The sequence below is a fragment of the Nothobranchius furzeri genome, chromosome 2 (genome assembly GCF_043380555.1).
Source record: "Nothobranchius furzeri strain GRZ-AD chromosome 2, NfurGRZ-RIMD1, whole genome shotgun sequence".
NCBI lineage: Eukaryota > Metazoa > Chordata > Actinopteri > Cyprinodontiformes > Nothobranchiidae > Nothobranchius > Nothobranchius furzeri.
This window is the reverse complement of record NC_091742.1, coordinates 87,038,971-87,059,008: the sequence shown is the minus strand read 5'-3', so window position 1 is coordinate 87,059,008 and position 20,038 is coordinate 87,038,971. Positions and strand designations below refer to the sequence as shown.

At 43.3% G+C, this 20,038-nt stretch overlaps 1 protein-coding gene across 1 annotated transcript in view; it reads right to left on the bottom strand.

Moving 5' to 3' along the window:
- dachb (dachshund b) overlaps positions 1-20,038 on the bottom strand; it is a 125,930-nt gene that overhangs the window by 14,683 nt on the left and 91,209 nt on the right. Inside the window, exons 3-6 of the mRNA XM_015946041.3 lie at positions 11,105-11,215; positions 2,824-3,033; positions 1,668-1,837; positions 1,043-1,148 (exon numbers count right to left, since the gene is read on the bottom strand). Coding sequence (XP_015801527.3) covers positions 1,043-1,148; positions 1,668-1,837; positions 2,824-3,033; positions 11,105-11,215 — 597 coding nt within the window. The remainder of the gene's footprint in view (positions 1-1,042; positions 1,149-1,667; positions 1,838-2,823; positions 3,034-11,104; positions 11,216-20,038) is intronic.

Here is a 20,038-nt window from a genome sequence, read left to right as displayed (position 1 = left end):
TACTATATTAATTAGGGATGTAAGAAAATATCGATATGGCAATATATCGTGATTTTTTCCCTGCGATTATTACATCGATATTCAAAAGCCGTGCATCTAATCTTTGAAAGAATTTACATGCAAACATTTGTGTATTTTCTTTTCGTTTTGTGCAATTCAATCGCCACCCAATAGTTGGCAGCAGTGTGCAACGGGTTTTGTTTCCACCATTTAAAATGTAAATCCCTCCATCATGGGTCAGATACCTCATGTTAAACATGTTACGTATAAGTTTGGACTGTTTATTGAACATTCTTACAATAAATTAAGTAAAAAAAATTGCTTGTAACGTCTGACTGTATTGCAATATATCGTGATATATCGTATCGTCTCCCCTGTATCGTGATATGTATCGTATCGCCAGAATTTCAATACACATCCCTGATATTAATACTGAGAGACATAATTCACACTGTCAGTGTTCATTTTGGTATTTTCCGCTACTAACTGTTATTAAAACAGTTATAACTATAGATTTGTATTGATCCTAAGTGTAAAATATGAAATTCTTTGCAGTTTCAAGTAGATGTGAACATTTCCTCTACAGACGTTTAAAATTATTGCATCATGTATTATAGTCGTCTAAAATTTAAACATATGGAATGACTAAAATTAAAAAGAATTTGAGTCAAAAGACTAAACAATGATCTGGGTTCAGAAGTGTGTAGGTTTTGTAGCTAATTCTGCTAATTCGGAAACTCTATTTAAGGATTATTTGACATTTTTAAGGATTTTTAAGGCCTTAAATTTGGAAAAGCAAATTGAAGACTTTTTAAGGACCCGCGGATACCCTGTGGACGGTGTCTGTTCTTGTCCGAAGTTCAATAAAGTTAACAGAACCCAGACAGGTGTATCATGATGTGTTATAACTTCTCCCCGTGGTTCGGTGGATATTTCACTACCAGACACAGATGATATCGTCGATGCGGGGTTTGGGGTGTCCCTCCTGGGCTCACGTAGAAACACGACATTTACAGCTTGTTTGGTGTGTGATGGTTCCTACCCAGTCGCTCTGGGGAGCTGGAGGCCGAGCTGCTGGGCTGCGACTGCAGAGGAGTGTTGGTTTCATCGACAGATGGAGACAGAGAGGGACTGTCACACACTCGTTCCTGCAAACAGGAAGGGAGAGGACCTTCAGACCAACTGATGTTTAGGATACATACCTGCTTCATTAGCTTTGTTTACATTTAAAAACGTTTGGGTCAGACTGAGTTGTTCAGTCTACAGTAGCTCGTGGATCTGGTTGAACAGCATAAATAAGCCTCAGCTCCTCGTCTGGATCAATGTTTCTTGGCTCCTTATGACCCCAAACATCCCTCAGATGCTGATTTGTTGTGACCTGGCCGTCACAACTAGTTCCGGGTCAGAGACACCCAGATCCTTTTGGTTGCTCACTTTTTCTGGTTTTGCATCTAATGGATCAATGTCAATGACTAGATGTTATCTCAGCTGGCAGATGGAGCCTCTCTGTGGTCCGGCGCTGCTTTAAGGAGACAATCAATGCTTTTCACTTCATGAAGTGGTCATAATGTTATGGATGATTTGTTTGTCGAAGGTCAAATATCCAAATAAAAAACAGCTGCAGCTCATAAAGTTACAGACCAGCAAGCCGTATCCGTGTGTCCTACCTTGATGACAGGTGCGCGGTGAACGTGAGTGTGTATCTGCTGGGCTGCAGCTGCCATGTTTGCAATGGTGCTGAGGTGGTTCATCTGAGACATCGCCATGGCGACAGATGCAGGGGGCAGCCCCATGGGCAGTAGGGGATGGGGCATCATCATGAACGGCAAATCTAACCCTGAGATAGAAAGAAGTGTCATCAGCACAGAGGAGGCGGGGGATCCTGGTGTACAACGAGGTTCAGGTGTGTCACACCTGCTGACCAACATGGTGTGTGTGTTTTTATTTTCAGTGTTTGCTTCTTTGGACTGTCTGCGCCGTCCAACCAAGAGGCTGTTGTTTAAGCCGCCATCTTTACTTTTTGCATCTCAGCTTTAGTGAAGAAGCAACATCTGGCCCATCGTCATGATGAGTTTTAGCTTCATCCAGCAGGAGGACAAACACAAGACCTGCTCGTCCGTTCCTCTGTTCTCCAGAGCTCACTTCCTCTCCATGACTCTCTTTATTCCATCTCTTCTCCTCCCTTTTCCCCCCGACACACACACACACACACACACACACACACACACACACACACACACACACACACACACACACACACACACACACACACACACACACCATTCCAAATCACAGCTCTTGTGAGGAATTACTTGCTTCATCCTTTACCCTCTTACCTAAAAGGATAACCTCTGACCTTTGACCTCCATGACCCTCTCACCCTAAAGCAGCCCCACTCTGAGCTTAGCTCCTTCTAGCCTGACACATTAGAGAGAAGATGTTTTGCCACACACACACGCACACACTCATTCCAATGAAACAATAACACTGATTGCTGTTGTCGTGACGACTGAAGTGATGGAATAATCAATGTGAGTGTTTGTGGCTTCCTGCTGCCCGGTGTGAGAGAACACCTACATTACTTCTGCAGAGGGAGAAAGGGTGAGGATCTGTTTGTTTGCGGGTCCATGCGTGTGTGTAAAGTGTGTGTGTGTGTGTGGTGTTGATGAATTGAGTCATTTAGTAGAGTGTGTGCTGATTAATCCAGCCAGAGTGGTAATACAGGAGATGAGAACAGATTAAATGGTGTACATTAACAAATATGTCCATCCTTTAAACACACAGTGTGAAAAAGTGTGTGTGTGTGTGTGTAGCTCCACTCACTGTTGGCCAGTAGCTGCTGCTGCTGCTGGAGCTGTGTTTGATTGACGGCTCCTAGGGCGGGCCCCCTCCCGGGACCTCCCGCTGCACCCCCTCCTCCTCCCCCTCCTCCTCCCACTGCCGGTGCTCCTCCGCCCCCTCCTGGTCCTCCGCTGTGGGCTCCAGCAGGGGGGCTGGTCAGACGCTCTTTATCCCAGGAACACTCGCTGCCTCCTGGGTGGAGGAGCAGACATTTGTGTTCCATCCGTCATGAGCATCAGATTGGGATTAGACTCGACCAACACGCTTCTAATTTCATCTTTCAACTGCTGCTTTACAAAACCATGGAGGGAACTTAAAACCTTCGATGTCCTACTTGATAATCCACTATTTCAAAAGAAAAGCTGGGAACGATTAAAATCCAACAAATATTATTACTTCAGACATTAGCCTGAGATGTTTTATGGTGTTTTTCTGATGAAAATAATCCTTCAGAATATTTCATTACCTTTGGATTTGCTTTTCTTCCTTTTAAAACATTTTAACGAAAACTGTTGGAAAAATTAACGTTCTGGTTAGATTTTGCAAAAATGTCCAACACAAAACCTTACCCCTAAACAGAGATATAGTTCTGGTGTATGCATGAGGTTTTGCGTCTTATACGGACAGATTAGGTCAGAGTTGTGGTGAATTCACATGCTTGCAGTTCAGATTGAGATTAAATAAATAGCGGGATTATCTGTTCATCACATTAGCCTCTGGCTCCATGTTTACTCCTCTAGCTGCTGCTCCTCAGTCATGACTGCTCGTCCCTCTTCAGCAGGTGGAAGTTCCTGTAATTCATCCCTACAGGTAAAACCTTTAGGGCCTGAGGAGATGGTTCTCATAAAACTTAATAAAATCAGGACATTTGCAGGAAAAGAACCCAACATCAGTCCGGTGGCTCCTTCTGCACTACAGGAGCCTGACGAGGACAAAAATAAAACCAAGTTTTTAAGGCTGTATGGGTCAGATAGTTGCAGTTTGTAGTTTGAGCCACTAGATGTCACTTCGGTTCACACTTTCAGACAACCAAAACAATAAAGATGTAACTTTTAAAATTCAACTTTTAAACTTTAGTTTTATGATGATTAAATCATTAAAAAACATTTTAGCTGATCGGCTTTAAAATTTAAACATCTTTCGTTTTCGGCATCAATCGCTGGTTTAAACCGAACTGATTAAATGTGTTTTACTACTTTTAAAATCATGAATGAATAATTATTAAAAACTTCACCTTCTATGAGCCGAAGCAACCCGATTACCAGCGGTGACAACTCTAAACGGTCAGTGTGTGAATGTAAAATGTATTTAACGGTTCTCTCTCTCTCTCTCTGTGTGTGTCAGGCAGCCTCTCTCGCCCTCCACACCTCTGTCTCTGCTCCACTGTTCCCCCTCTCATCCATCTTCATCTCCCTCCATTAGTTTGAATTAGCGACCGTCTCTCTCTATTATTGCCTACTGAATTCCCCCTGCTCAGTGTGTGTGTGTGTGTGTGTGTGTGTGTGTGTGTGTACGACAGCTGGGCCTCATCCCTGCTGCCTTTTACACCGGGGAAGAAAAGAAGAATAAACAGATGGGCAGATGTTCCCTCTCTTTCTCCATCTCTACACTCGTTTTTTCTTTGGCCTTGGCCTCTCTCACTTTTTCTCCTTTTTGTTTTACATTTTTTTCTGCATCTCTTTTTTTTCAGTTCAGCCAAAAACAGTTTTACCACTGAAACTTCATTTTTTCTTTCTACATACTACAGAATGTTTCAATACAGTGATAAAAAAAAACACTTAACCTGTAAAAGTTGGCATCCTGCTACCTTAGAGCTGGAGAATAAAGGACCAACCATGCTATGCTAACTATAACCAGTGGTTCTCACTGTGGGAATTGTTAAAAAGGTCCAAAAGCCTTTAAAGAGCCTTTAGGTTCTGAGATCTGATCTGGATTAGGGACAGGATCTCTCTGGTCCAGTGACTTCAGACAATGGTGGTCGTCTCTCTACAGGCCACAGCGGTCAGCGAGGACGGGATCAGATGTTACAGGTCATCAAACTCAAGATCAGGAGTCTTTTCCTCAAGACGCCCAATCTCCGCCTCTTTTAGGGCTGGCACATCAGGTCTTCATCTGCAGGAATGAGGCTGCTGCTCTGGTCTGTGATGAAGAAGGGGCGGAGTCTAACGGTAAAGCTCTGGATGTTGTGAGATTTGGATCATGTCAGAAACATCCATAACTCCTTTACTGTCACACGTCGCGTGATCAGGAAGCAGGAAATCCATGTGTCAGGAGATCGTTTTGGGCCACTGCGAAAAAAGTGAGGCGTGAACCGGAAAAGCTTCTGCCGATCACAATTCGACAACGGATTATGAAAGAACTGATAACGATCGAAACACGAGTATTCTTCCTGATGTAAGAAGTGAGTCTACTCTTTGGTCTGGTAGTTTTGGCGATGACATCATCATAGACCACAACGTTGTGTGACTCATCAAAAAACAGTAAAAACATCCCAAAACGCTGGCAGCAAAGGGCTTTTCTAAACAGGAAACGACCGGCTGTTAATGAGTCCATGTGGTTCCTCCATCAGATGGCTGGGCCTTAGAGACGAGGTGAAAAGCTCCATCATGCAGGAGGAGTTCACCGCCGCTGCTCCTTCTCCTCTGAGGTGTTTGAGACAAGTGACTCGGATTCCTGCTGGTTCCTCCACACTTTGGAGGATTTTCCAGTCACATCCCACTGGCAGCAGATCCAGAATGTCTTATAAACACTGTAGCCGCAGTTTGGGTCACAAGCAGGGATGATACCAATAACGGTATTGGTAAAAGTGAACCGATACCGATGCAGTTGCTTGAAAGTGGCTTCATTGTAACTTGTCATTTTTGTTCAACTAATATTTTAGTTTTGTGATCATTTCTATTAATAGATTATATTTTTTTATCGACCTCACAGTCTTTTCCTGTTGAAACCAGAGAAGAAAATAAAACCTGTATTCCAATTCATTGCATTTTTTGTGTGGCAGAAGTATCGGTATCGGCGAGTACTCAGATCCAAGTATTGGTATCGGTATTTGGTATCTGCAAGTACACAGATCCAAGTATCGGTATTCGGTATCTGCGAGTACTCAGATCCAACTATCAGTATCGGCATTCGGTATCTGCGAGTACTCAGATCCAACTATCAGTATCGGCATTCGGTATCTGCGAGTACTCAGATCCAAGTATCAGTATTCGGTATTGGCGAGTAGTCGGATCCAAGTATTGGTATCGGTATTCGGTATCGGCGAGTACACAGAACCACGTATAGGTATCGGTATTCGGTATCCGCGAGTCCTCAGATCCAAGTATTGGTATCGGTATCTGCGAGTACTCAGATCCAAGTATCGGTATTCGGTATCTGCGAGTACTCAGATCCAAGTATTGGTATTCTGTATCTGTAAGTACTCAGATCCAAGTATCTGTATCGGTATTCGGTATCTGCGAGTCCTCAGATCCAAGTATTGATATCGGTATCTGCGAGTACTCGGATCCAAGTATCGGTATCTGCGAGCGCTTAGATCCAAGTATCGGTATCGGCAAGCACTTAGATCCAAGTATCGTATCGGTATTCGGTATCTGTGAGTACTCAGATCCAAGTATCGGCATCAGTATTTGGTATCGACGAGTACCTAGATCCAAGTATCGGTATCGTATCGGTTAGGAAAAAAGAGGTATTGTTGCATCCCTAGTCACAAGGTCTTCTGTTACCTAACCTCGTTCTGGATTCATTACACGGGTCCTAATGGAACGGTGGGCAATAACGTTTTACGTTGCCGAGCAACCAAACTACTGCACCATGTGACCTTGCTGCTCGTGTTTTAAATCATAACAATTAAACACCTGGACTTAGTTTGTGTGTTTATTCAGTAACTAATCTAATCTACCTCAGATTATATGTGGCATACTGAACAGCCAATCGGATTACGGAGCAGAATAAAACATAAAAGCTTTTCCATCTGCTGGTTAGATGCTTTTAAAACTGTTCCAGGTTTTGTAACAAACATAATTCTCAGCAGTAAAATGAGAACTGGAATGTTTTTGTGTTAAAATCTGATCAAAGTGCTATAATATTTTATTTCCTTGTTTTGAGTTTATGCTTCAAACTTTTATCCACGACATATAAAACCTCTCTGTGTTTTTTCCTCTCATTCGTCCCATCTGCGTTTTTTTTTCATTTATATATATAAAAAAGTTGTGATAGGAGCAGAATGGGCCGACCCGATCCACTTCCACCCATCAAACACATCTTTTCTTTTCCTCTCGCCCTAGATATCCCTTTCTCCCACCCCCTTCCTCTCTTTATTTTCTTTTTCATTTCATACCATTCCTCCGCTCCATTGTCCCCCACACTTTCCCAGGCCGATGTGAGTGTCGCGCACAAAGAAAACAAGGTCGGACAATGAAAAGAAGGCTTTCTGCGAGCGCTCTGAAATCTCTCTGAATGAGACGGACGACAGAGGACGGTGGAGAATAAGAGCGGGAGCGAATAAATTAAAAACGACTTGGCAGAAGAATAAAATGAAAGAACAGAAGAAGAGTAACTCTATCAACCCATTTGCCAGGTCAGCTGAAGAAAAGGAGGAAGCCGAAGGAGGAGAATCGGGGTGGAAAGCTCCGTCCATCCTTTATCTCCACTCTGCTTTTTGTTTTCTGTCTCTTTAATAATTCAGAGATACAAACACAGCAGAGATCGAGTGGAGCGGAAAGCGTTTTATAGGTAACACGCGAAAACAATGTCAACGCCAGTGTCAGACTGAGTCTGTGATGCTGTGGTTTAATATGATGCAACAGTTTCTGGTACAGGTGAGTTTTCAGGTGTTCACGGGAGGAAGTCACACACAGGACTGCTGGGGGCGCGGGTCAGAATCTACACATGCAAAAAAAGATTGGTTTCTAACGTTGGAAAGTGAAAAAACTGATGTTTATTGTGAAATGTTTACAGGGAGACTCTGTAGTTTTGCTCGCTTTTAGCACCTCCTAGTGTCCAGTTAGTAAAACCGGAAGTGAAACTTATCTCCTCGCTGTGCGTTCATGTTTTTAACAGCTTAATCTAACAGCTTAAAACGTCTCCTCAGCCTTCATCGGTGTCTACAGGAGTGATTCATCACCAAATCAGCTGTGTTCACGATCTAAAACATGCAGGAAACGTGCTGGAACCAGACTGCAGCACCAGGTATGTCAGCTCCTTTTAACGAAGTCCAACAGGAGGCGGCCCGCCACTCTGAAGTTGCAATTGCGGTATTCTGGCCAAAGAGGACGGTGAGGTCTGAGTGACATTTCATTAACCCTATAAAGAGTCATTTTAGCACATGCTAGCTTAAAGAGCAAATCACCCCCAAATTAACTTTTCTTTGCTGATAAACTCTATAAATGAGTCTAATTGTGCTGTACACACGTGTACTCAATAATTTGGCACTTTAGTGCATCTTAGTTTAAATGAAATATTCTGACTAAAATTGTCAGTGTTGCACCGTCTTCAGGTAAAAACTCTGCACTACATTTGAATTTTAATCTGCCACCGCTATTGGCTAAGAGGTACACTATGATGTTAGCCGGTACATTACGATGTCACAATGTCGTTGTGAGCGTGTGTGTGTGTGTATTTGTCAGCAGCTCCACCCTCTCGGTCTGCCAGGCAGCAGCATTTGTTGCATTTTTCAAACAGGAAGTGGGAGTGGAGTAAGACTCTGCTGGGGGGGGGGGTGACTTGCTCTTTAAGTTTTTAAAAAAATGAAAAAGTAGCATAGTGTGGCTCTAAGAGACAAAGTCAAATAGAGTAAAATTTAAAATATGACCCAAGAAGTTATTTTCCAGGTGAAGACCCTCCAGATTGAGTAATTATTACTACTTTGACTCAGAAAACTAAAGTAAAGCTGGACTAATCCATCCAACACACTTGTTCATGTGCACTGGTGTTGCATGGAGGATTCTTTTATTTGAGACCCTTTAACCCTCCCACTGTCTTTATGGGTGACCCCGCGAGGAAAGTTGACCATTGAGCAGGGTTGATGGTTTATCCCTTGAGGTCCACGTGGCAGGGGTGAGGTGGTGCTCACTCCTCACCCCTGCCACATGGACCCAAGGGATAAACCATCAACCCTGCTCAATGGTCAACTTTCCTCGCGGGGTCACACCCATGAAGACAGTGGGAGGGTTATAGATAAGAGTCCGTGTGGGTTTTCATGTTTGAGCATGTTTGAGGCCCCGTTTTCTAAATCACATTAGTTTTAATTACACTTTCTTTTGCAACGTTAGTTTTGCTTAAATTTGCTGCTTCTTTTCTTTCAGTAAATTCACCAAAAGCACCAGATTCCTGATTGTAAACATACAACTTCAGTCTCTGACAACCCTTGCCTTTTGTTCTTCTTGTGAATCTAAAAAATAAAATTCTGAAAAAATGTAAACGTTATTGGAAAATTCAGCAAAAATCTGTTTTCATCTCATACATCTTAAACTTCCATTCTGCAAAATGCTAGCCTGGCAAGCCAGACTAAATAAATGTATTATTTAGTCTGGCAACGCTCCACTGACGGCTCTCGGTTGTGGGGCGGATTCTACCGTTGTCTTTCAAATGATCTCTGCATGCTACTGGACAATCAATGTGACATACTCACCGCAACAGCTATTGGTAAATGAGGCGGTCCGCAGTTGAAGAGTGCGAAAAAAAAAACAACATAATTTTTTCTAAAAAAAAAAAAGCATTTAAATACATCTATCTGCTCCTGATTCTAATGAAGCCCAAGTTTTAATAGTCCAAAATTGATGTAAAAGTCGTTTCAAACGAGCTGTCGCCATCTTGTTTCACTCTGTTGCATCATCCCACCCACCAGGCATATAGAGTGCCCTGATTGGCTCACAAACCGGATAAAGCTCTGTGATTTGTTCACTAAGCGATAGAGCACCATGCTTAGCCCACCATTATAGACCAATCACAGCTCTTTATGTGTTTGAAACCCCTCTAGAGAGCTGTGATTGGCCAGCCAGAATGCTGTTAGGGCTGCAGAGGTTCCAGTGGAGCGTTCCTAGACCAAACTTTGCAAAGCAAGAATTTGGTCTAGTTCACTAGGCTAGCAAAATGCTGACGTTGCCCCCAAAAACTTAAGATTCTAACCTACGTTTGTTTGTGAATAAATATTAACATCAGATTTTTGGTCTTTCTCTCAATATTTTTAAACTATCTACATTTGTGGTGTTGCTTCCTGAAATTGTTATTTACCCCCCGGGGAAGCCAGCTTTTGAGCAAAAATAATTACTTATTTAAAACAACATTTAGAGTTTTAAGTCACAGAAACAGCATCTTGTACTGGCGAGTTTCCAGCTGTTTAATTTATCTGCAGTATTAACATCAAGACATTTTTGTCGTTTAAAGAAGCAAAAGTGAAAAGCTGAAAACATTTTTCACACTTCTGAAAAGAGAATAACGAGAGCGATGTGGCCAGCCTGAACCAGACTCTCCTGAAGTTCTGTCCTGGTTTTCCTTTCTCCTGATTTCCTGTTTGTCAGAGGCAATAAAAACTCCTCCGGTGGAGTTAATTGATCCTCGGAGATCAAACTCACTGTTGGCTCTGGGAACAAACAGTTGTGTGCGACCAATTAAAAATAAACGTGGCGGAATAGACGTTTAAATCAGGAGGCGACATTTTATCCTATGTCCTGTTAGCGTGTCCGTGGCTTATTAGAGCTGTGGGAAAAGAGCCGTTTTAACACATTATTATTTATTTCATTTACCCAGAATTGTCATAAACTCACTGTTTAGCTACATGTTGCAAATGAAGCCTTTTAAACTTTTTGTTTCTGTATTTGGGTCAGATTTTGGGTCATTTACATAAACGATCTCTCTTAGCTTCCTGCTTGTGGAACGCTGATGAAAACCTGGTCAATCTCCACGAGCTCCAGCATTAGAAAAGCTTTTGTTGCTTCATTTCTTGGGTTTGTGGAGTTGCTGAGAAGGTTAGTTTGGTTGGTTTTTGCTGATGTTAACACAAACGAGGAGTCCAAAGGCCTGATCACAGATGAAGGTGGGTGTAGAGTTCATTACACCACACAGAAAGAACAAACGGCTCTAAAAAGTTTAACCTGTCCCCGGGGCCCCTCTGGATTATTGCTAATGTCCACACAAAACTTCCATAAAGTGTCCCCGTCTCTGGACTACAGAGACAAGCCTCACACTAACAGGAACCCGGGACCCTCATTCTCTTCTCGCTCAGGTGTGTGTGTGTGTGTGTGTGTGTGTGTGTGTATGGTACCTGTGTTGGAGTGTAAGTCGTCATTGTCCGACTCGTTTCCATTCTGGAGGCTCATCATCATCTTCATCTTCTGCAGCTTCTGGAGCTCGGCCATTGCTGCTGCAGTTAGGCCTGTGTGCGCGCGCCCACACACACACACACACACACACACACACACACACACACACACACACACACACACACACACACACACACACACACACACACACACACACACACACACACACACACACAATTAGAGAGGAACCTTAGAGAGAACAGAAGTCTGTGTAAATATTACTCAAACACACTGATTCAGGTTTTCAGAGCCGATACTGATGTCTGATTTTTGTGATTTTTATACAACTCTGATGCTTGAAACCACTTATGTCTGATTCCACTTGATCTGAAATGACTTTGATTAATAACAAATGTTTGTTTTCCTACAAATAACCTGAAAGTTTAGACTCTGAGAGTATCGGTTATTGCTAGCATGAATGAGCACTTGCGATGGTGCGTTCAAAGACCAGCAAAAGTGTACTTTTTATTGTAACTTGACCACAGGATTTTTAAAGATAAAATAATAAACATTGGATATTTGAGTTGATTAGGCCAGCCTTGCTAAATATTGCCTAATGACCATTGTCATTTCTCCCAGGTAACCAATCACAGCCACAGACAGGTGTGACCAGATGTTTCTTTAATGCACAGATACTGTACATTTTACCTAATGCTGCCGTGGCTAAAGTACTTTCATTTGTTTGCATTAAATCAGGTGTGTCCAAAGTGGGGCCTGGGGGCCATTTGCGGCCCACAGACTGACTCTGTGTGGCTCACAAGTCTCTCCAGCAGGCTGTTGAAAGAAATTCATTTATTTTAAAGTTTTATTTCCAAGATGTTACTAGTACATCTATTTTAGGCCTTTTTTGAGCAGAACAAATGAAAAATATAAAATAATGTTTGCATTTGAAATCCCACCATCTCCAACTCAACCTCTCTAAAACTGAACTACTTGTCATCCCAGCAAAACCATCCATACAGCACAATATCTCAATCCAAAATGACTTCCTATCTCTGGCTCCTTCAAAGGCAGTTCGAAATCTGGGTGTTGTGATTGATGAACACCTGACCTTTAAAGATCATGTTGCCTCCGTTGCTCGTTCGTGCCGCTTTGCGCTGTATAACATACGAAAGATCAGACCATACCTAACACAACATGCCACCCAGCTCCTGGTGCAATCTACTGTCATCTCCCGCCTCGATTACTGCAATGCCCTTCTAACTGGTCTTCCAGCCTGTACTGTGAGACCTCTTCAAATGGTCCAGAACGCAACGGCGCGTCTGGTCTTGAATCAGCCAAAAAGAGCACACGTCACCCCTCTGTTCATTGAGCTCCACTGGCTACCGCTAGCAGCATGCGTCAAATTGCTAACACTAGCATACAAAGTCCGAGACGGTACGGCTCCCATCGACCTGACTCCTCTTGCAAAGGCTTACGTCTCGGCCCGGCCGCTCCGGTCATCACAGGATCGTCTGCTAGCAGTGCCTACACCACGCTCAGGACAATCCAGACTCTTCTCATGCATCGTTCCACAAATGTGGAATGACCTTCCAAGCACTACCAGAACAGCGGATTCCTTTTCAATTTTCAAGAAACTCCTGAAGACCCTGCTCTTCAGAGAGCATCTTCTTAACTAGCACCTTGCCTGCACCCGTCCCCTCTCTCTACTGTCCACTCCTTGTTCCCTACTCTCCATGACTGATGTCAAGTTGTTGTTGTTGTTTTTGTTGTTGTTAGCCTCAAGGGCAACATGCCGATTATCACTTGTAAGTCGCTTTGGACAAAAACGTCTGCTAAATACAGGGAGTGCAGAATTATTAGGCAAATGAGTATTTTGTCCACATCATCCTCTTCATGCATGTTGTCTTACTCCAAGCTGTACAGGCTCGAAAGCCTACTACCAATTAAGCATATTAGGTGATGTGCATCTCTGTAATGAGAAGGGGTGTGGTCTAATGACATCAACACCCTATATCAGGTGTGCATAATTATTAGGCAACTTCCTTTCCTTTGGCAAAATGGGTCAAAAGAAGGACTTGACAGGCTCAGAAAAGTCAAAATAGTGAGATATCTTGCAGAGGGATGCAGCAGTCTTAAAATTGCAAAGCTTCTGAAGCGTGATCATCGAACAATCAAGCGTTTCATTCAAAATAGTCAACAGGGTCGCAAGAAGCGTGTGGACAAACCAAGGCGCAAAATAACTGCCCATGAACTGAGAAAAGTCAAACGTGCAGCTGCCAAGATGCCACTTGCCACCAGTTTGGCCAAATTTCAGAGCTGCAACATCACTGGAGTGCCCAAAAGCACAAGGTGTGCAATACTCAGAGACATGGCCAAGGTAAGAAAGGCTGAAAGACGACCACCACTGAACAAGACACACAAGCTGAAACGTCAAGACTGGGCCAAGAAATATCTCAAGACTGATTTTTCTAAGGTTTTATGGACTGATGAAGTGAGAGTGAGCCTTGATGGGCCAGATGGATGGGCTTGTGGCTGGATTGGTAAAGGGCAGAGAGCTCCAGTCCGACTCAGACGCCAGCAAGGTGGAGGTGGAGTACTGGTTTGGGCTGGTATCATCAAAGATGAGCTTGTGGGGCCTTTTCGGGTTGAGGATGGAGTCAAGCTCAACTCCCAGTCCTACTGCCAGTTTCTGGAAGACACCTTCTTCAAGCAGTGGTACAGGAAGAAGTCTGCATCCTTCAAGAAAAACATGATTTTCATGCAGGACAATGCTCCATCACACGCGTCCAAGTACTCCACAGCGTGGCTGGCAAGAAAGGGTATAAAAGAAGAAAAACTAATGACATGGCCTCTTTGTTCACCTGATCTGAACCCCATTGAGAACCTGTGGTCCATCATCAAATGTGAGATTTACAAGGAGGGAAAACGGTACACCTCTCTGAACAGTGTCTGGGAGGCTGTGGTTGCTGCTGCACGCAGTGCTGATGGTGAACAGATCAAAACACTGACAGAATCCATGGATGGCAGGCTTTTGAGTGTCCTTGCAAAGAAAGGTGGCTATATTGGTCGCTGATTTGTTTTTGTATTGTTTTTGAATGTCAGAAATATATTATAAAATATTTGGGAATGTGGAGATGTTATATTGGTTTCACTGGTAAAAATAAATAATTGAAATGGGTTTTTATTTGTTTTTTGTTAAGTTGCCTAATAATTATGTACAGTAATAGTCACCTGTACACACAGATATCCCCCTAAAATAGCTAAAACTAAAAACAAACTAAAAACTACTTCCAAAAACATTCAGCTTTGATATTAATGAGTTGTTTGGGTTCATTGAGAACATGGTTGTTGTTCAATAATAAAATTATTCCTCAAAAATACAACTTGCCTAATAATTCTGCACTCCCTGTACATAAACATAATAAACATTTAAAAAAAAAAATTTTATTTTTATGGCCCATGAGGAGTTTTACCTTCATGATTTTGGCCCTCCTCTTGAAAAGTTTAGACATCCTTGCATTAAATCTTCATAATATCTGCGTTTTGTCCAGGCGTCAGCAACTTAGAGTTTTGGGTCACCAACCTTTACCACATTTTCCTCTCTTTTCATCCAACTTCCTGTCTCATTCAAAATAAACACAGTCAGGTTCTAAAGAGGCTCCAGAACCCCTAAAGACGATGACTACTAATGCCTTTGAACACTGGTTCAGAACCAGTGAGATACTGGCTTTATCCCAGTGCAAAACACACGCACGCACGCACGCACGCACGCACGCACGCACACACACACACACACACACACACACACACACACCACTTTTGGCATATCCATAATCACAACAAACACCTTCAGCATCGTCTTTCCTCCCAGGTAACCAATCCCAGCCACAGACAGGTGCGACCTGCCTTTACCCATGATGCTTTGCAGTGAATTGTGACACAAATTCTGTCAGTCTGGGCCGGCTGTCGATGCCAACCTCTTTTTGTGTCTAGTGTGGTTTCAGACTCCTCTAGCCCGGTGAACATTAACCGATACACACATGCAGAAAAACACACACTCCCCTTTGTGAGGACTAAGATCCCGGCTCTGTGCGCTGACCTGGAACTGACTTCTATACACAACAACCAGCAGAGTGAAAGAGATGACTGTGTGTGTGTGTGTGTGTGTGTGTGTGTGTGTGTGTGTGTGTGTGTAAGTGACCATGTTAGCTTTTGCATTGTGCTGAGTGTGTCTGTACAGTTTGCTTTCATGTACAAATGTGTGTGTGAGGGTTTACATTCGTGCTTATCTGTGCATACTTTTAAGAGAGAGTGTGTGTGTGTGTGTGTGTGTGTGTGTGTAGGTCAGTTGGTTTTGCCCCAGTCACGCTTGACGGCCTTGGAGGAATGTCCATTACACACTGTACAGTTGTCTGTAAGCTATAAAGAAAACAAGATAGAGGCATGATGGGAAAGGGGGAGGGCGGGTCGTGTGTGTGTGTGTGTGTGTGTGTGTAGTTGGGGGGGGGGAGGCTGTTTGAAATTTAATTTAAAGCAGGACGGACTGATGGATTGATGGAAGGAGGGATGAAGGACAACAAGCAGGTTAAAACCAAACTAGACAAAGGAGTTTTTAATCATGAGTGGAACCAGTGGAGTGACTGGGATTATACTGGTGCAGATGCTGTCAGACCATAATGATCCCAACATTAAACCAAAGAGAACTGGATTCTTATTTTGTTCTTGAAGATGTTTGCTCCTGATCTGAGGAATTTTCTCAGTTGGCGACTAGTTTTAAACGCGATGATCGTTTGTGGGTCCTTAACTTCTCCGTGTGAGGCACAGGGCCTCACTCTCGTACCTCTGGAACTTTTAACATATTCAGAACATTCACAAAGCTCGTGTCCTCTCAAGTTATACTCAAAATCATCGTCACACGTCTGGAACTCTCTGGTTGGTTTTCCATGAGTTCTAAAAAAAAACACAACACAACTGTGGGAGGAGTCAGACTCATTCAGATCAACTTGCTACTGATTGGAGAGAAAATAAAAGCTGACCAAATCTCAGAAGCGTCTTCGGTTTAATTTGCAGTCTCTAAAACTACAAGGACCCACCCATTACACAGCTGGTCCAGAGGGGAAATGAGAGGAACGGGAGCTGGGTTTTAGTTTTTGTATCATTTAGAAACAGTTGTGGTTAAAGGCTTTCATACTGAAGAAGTGTGTACAACACTGCAATGATAAAATACAAACAGTTTGTATGTTATTTATCATCGTTTCTCAAATATGGTTATATAGTTAGAAAAAACCGTTTAATTAAAAAAGAGAATTAATTATTAAACACTCAAAAGTAGGGCTGGGCAATAAATCAAAAATGTATCGTTATCGAAATTTCTGACTCTTATCGAGATCATTTTTCCCATCTCAATAAATTTGATGATAAAAATGAAAAGATGTGTGTAGGTTGGCAACGTTCATGTCCCTTTAAGAAGCTGTACCACCTTCAGTCACGTAAAAACATAATACATGTGACAGCCCCATCTGGACAGCATTTGTTTCTGCGCATGCCTGTAGCTATCGTCCATTTATCGCTATCGAGGTGAAATCCTCAATATATCGTGATATTAATTTTAGGCCATATCGCCCAGCCCTACTCAAAAGAAAATTAGTACCTTTAAGTACTGGTAATAGATTTCTAGGTACTTGGAATTGGTACTGAATCGATTCAAATGTGAAAGGTAGCCACCCCAGCGCGACTCGATTGAGAGAGAGAGAACAAGTGTTGTGTGCCCATAGACGAGTCCAGCAGTAACGGCGCAGATGGGATATGGAATGCAAATAGACGGTTCTACGATCTCTAAGCTTTGGTAGATCGTCATCACATCATAACTCTTAATGATCTTTTGTCGTCAGATGGCCCTAGCTGTAGGCTTACAGAGGCTTTCCACCAGGTGCCTTACAATGTAATACATGTTTTACCCACGGCCTCAGCGGCGTGCCCCTTCACGTGCTCATCAACAACGACTCTGCAGCTGGTCACGAAATCACTTAAGCTGTTTTTACAACGCTATGTCGTCAATGTGCCACAACGCTGAAGCGTCAGAGAGCCGTAGGTCGTTTATAAGGTCCTGTCCACACGTAGCCGGGGATCTGCCAAAACGTAGACATTTTTCTACGTTTTGGCCTGTCATCCACACGAAAACGGAGTTTTTTCACACAAAAACGGATCTTTTTAAAAACTCCGGCCAAAGTGAAGATCTGCGTTTTCTCCGTTTTGGGTGTCTGCGTGTCGACAGACAAAACCGGAGTTTTAAGGTCCGCAACGTCACTTTCCGCGACAATAAAATGCTGACATCACGTGTGCGACCTGTGTTTACACTAGCCGGCATCATGGATGCCCTCAGAGCTGCGCTCTGTCACTACCCGATCCATCAATTGTCCAAGCGCTTTTTGCTTGTTTGTTTTTGCAAGCGGAATTACTGCTCCTTGCGGAAGACCACAGACGAAGGACGAGGTTAAGAACGGGGGAAGTACTGCCGCCTACAGGTCTGGCATGTCCTTAACAACGTATTTATCCGGGTACGTGTGGACAGAGTTTGTTTTTAAAACGCGGTGGTGTGGATGCAAGTTTTTGGAGGGGCGGATATTCGTTTTTAAAAAACCCCGGCTACGTGTGGACTAGGCCTAAGTGGTTAGACCGTGGCGGTTACGTTGCACAATCATGCCCTTTTTACAAAAGACCAGGTGATGGCGGCATTAAGGGGGTATGAGGGCGGTCTCTGTGCTGCTGCGGACTTCTGTTTATCTTGGACATAACTTGTTTTTATTGCGACTGAAGCCGTTCTCATTAAGTTTTTTTTAACAAGCAGCTCCTAAAGGTGTCTGTCCTCCACAGTCCCCGTGCAGTCTCTGGTGATCTGAGCTCCAGCTCTAACAGAGAAAAGCTCCAGGAGCGCTGCATCGCTCCAGATGATCATCTCAGCTGATTCTGTTTACAAAAACTAACCTTACAGCCCACTTTTACTTTCATTTTCAATACAGTCGCTGGCCGGAGCTCGGCAGTATCTGCCCACGTGATCAGGACACCTCCCTCTGTTGTGCCGAGGCACAATCACCATTTATGGGACAGATAATTACAGACGAGTGGCTGGATGTTTTACATTGCTTCCTTGTTTTACTTCCTGATTGATGTGTTGCAAAACAAGTTTCTCCACAAATCTGAGTCTGCTGGAGGACATACCAGGCTATCCTGGCTCATGCCTTTAGTTATGCTGCTACAGGCCCAATCACATGTCCTCACTCTGCAGGCTGGACTCTGTTTACTCGCCATGTTTTCTGTTTACTGTCATTAACTTTGTTCCGTTTTAGAAACGAGGACTGGTCGTGTCTTCTTGGGTCTGTCTCACTTCTGTCCTCTCAGACCCCATTCGATCAAAGCAGAAGGAGCCGTCCTTTCTACCGTTGTCTCCGTACGGTGAAAGAGAAAAATAAACAAAAAGGAGGAGAAAAAGAACAAAGTTGCAAAGGCAGAAGTAAAAGTGAAAGCTGAGGAATGAATGACACAAAAGGATGAAAGAGGAGAAAGAGGTCAGGAACAATAAAAAGGGAAATCCAGTCCATCTGTTCAGAAAGAACAAGAGGGAGGGACGCCCACAGAAATAAAGACACCAGCAGATTCATGACTTTTCAGACTAATATTTGAGTTTCCCAGAGGATGAAATCTGATTTACCCGTCTGTCCAGTTTCACAAAGACACGAAGTTCATGATTTGAGCTAAACGTCTCAGCGTCTTGTTAGGAAAATGGAAACCAGACTGTCGTAATCATGCTACTGACACACGTTTCATGTGTTTGATGGTTTTATGATCTGGAATAAGTTCAAGTGGAGTTTCACAGACGGAGAGAAGGAACGCTTCAGGACAAAACGGAGATTAAAAAGAGTTAAAGTAGAAAACGAAGTGCCTGTGTGGGGTCAGAACTCTAGTCAGACATTGATTACTTTACTGAAGAACACCTTGACACTTACACACACGCAAAGATGCATGTAGAGATACAGGAAACACACACACAATGACGTGCACACAGATTCAGACACAGAGTCAGAGTGCCCGCTTCGCCTCAGTGAAACAAGAAGTCGATCAATATTGAGGGCAGAGCCACAATGCTGTTCTCCATCATGACTATCTCTCTCTCTCACTTACACACACACACACACACACACACACACACACACACACACACACACACACACACACACACACACACACACACACACACACACACACACACACACCTGCTTCTCTTTCTCTCGGATCGATGGCTGTCCGCTGTGTCCACGGTTACCGAGCATCGACCCCCGTCGCTAATGGCGACCACGGAATCTTGGGAATTAGTGTGTGATTGATTGACAGACTGCTTCAAAGACACACGCACCGTATAGACTTGACTGTGTGTGTGTGTGTGTGTGTGTGTGTGTGTGTGAGAGAGAGAGAGAGAGAGAGAGAAAATACATTTTCCGCGTGCCTGTGAGAGTGTGTCTCAGCGCTCCCCTGTGGCTTGTCTGCACCTCGTTTACCCATCTCTTTTTCCCTTCGCGTGCACCGTAATGTTTTCTGAAAGGTGGAAGAAGGAAAAGAACTAGAGGACATAAAAGAGTGAAGAGAAAAGAAGGACACATTACACAGTTAGGGTGAGAAAACAGTGAGTCATCAGCATAGCATGGTCAGCTGAACAAAGTCCAGAGATGCAAACTTTGTTACGTCTCACTGAAACAGAAAGTACTTTCATTAATTCTGATCTGAAAAACACATATATTTTGTTCTACCCCATAAAGGAAAAAATAAATATGCCACTGTTACTTGTATTATTTTAAAAGGTCCTTGACCCGTCAGGGAATCATCTCTGCATCTGACACAAGCCCGTGGGGAGCAGTGAGCTGTAGCGGTGGCTGTGCTCG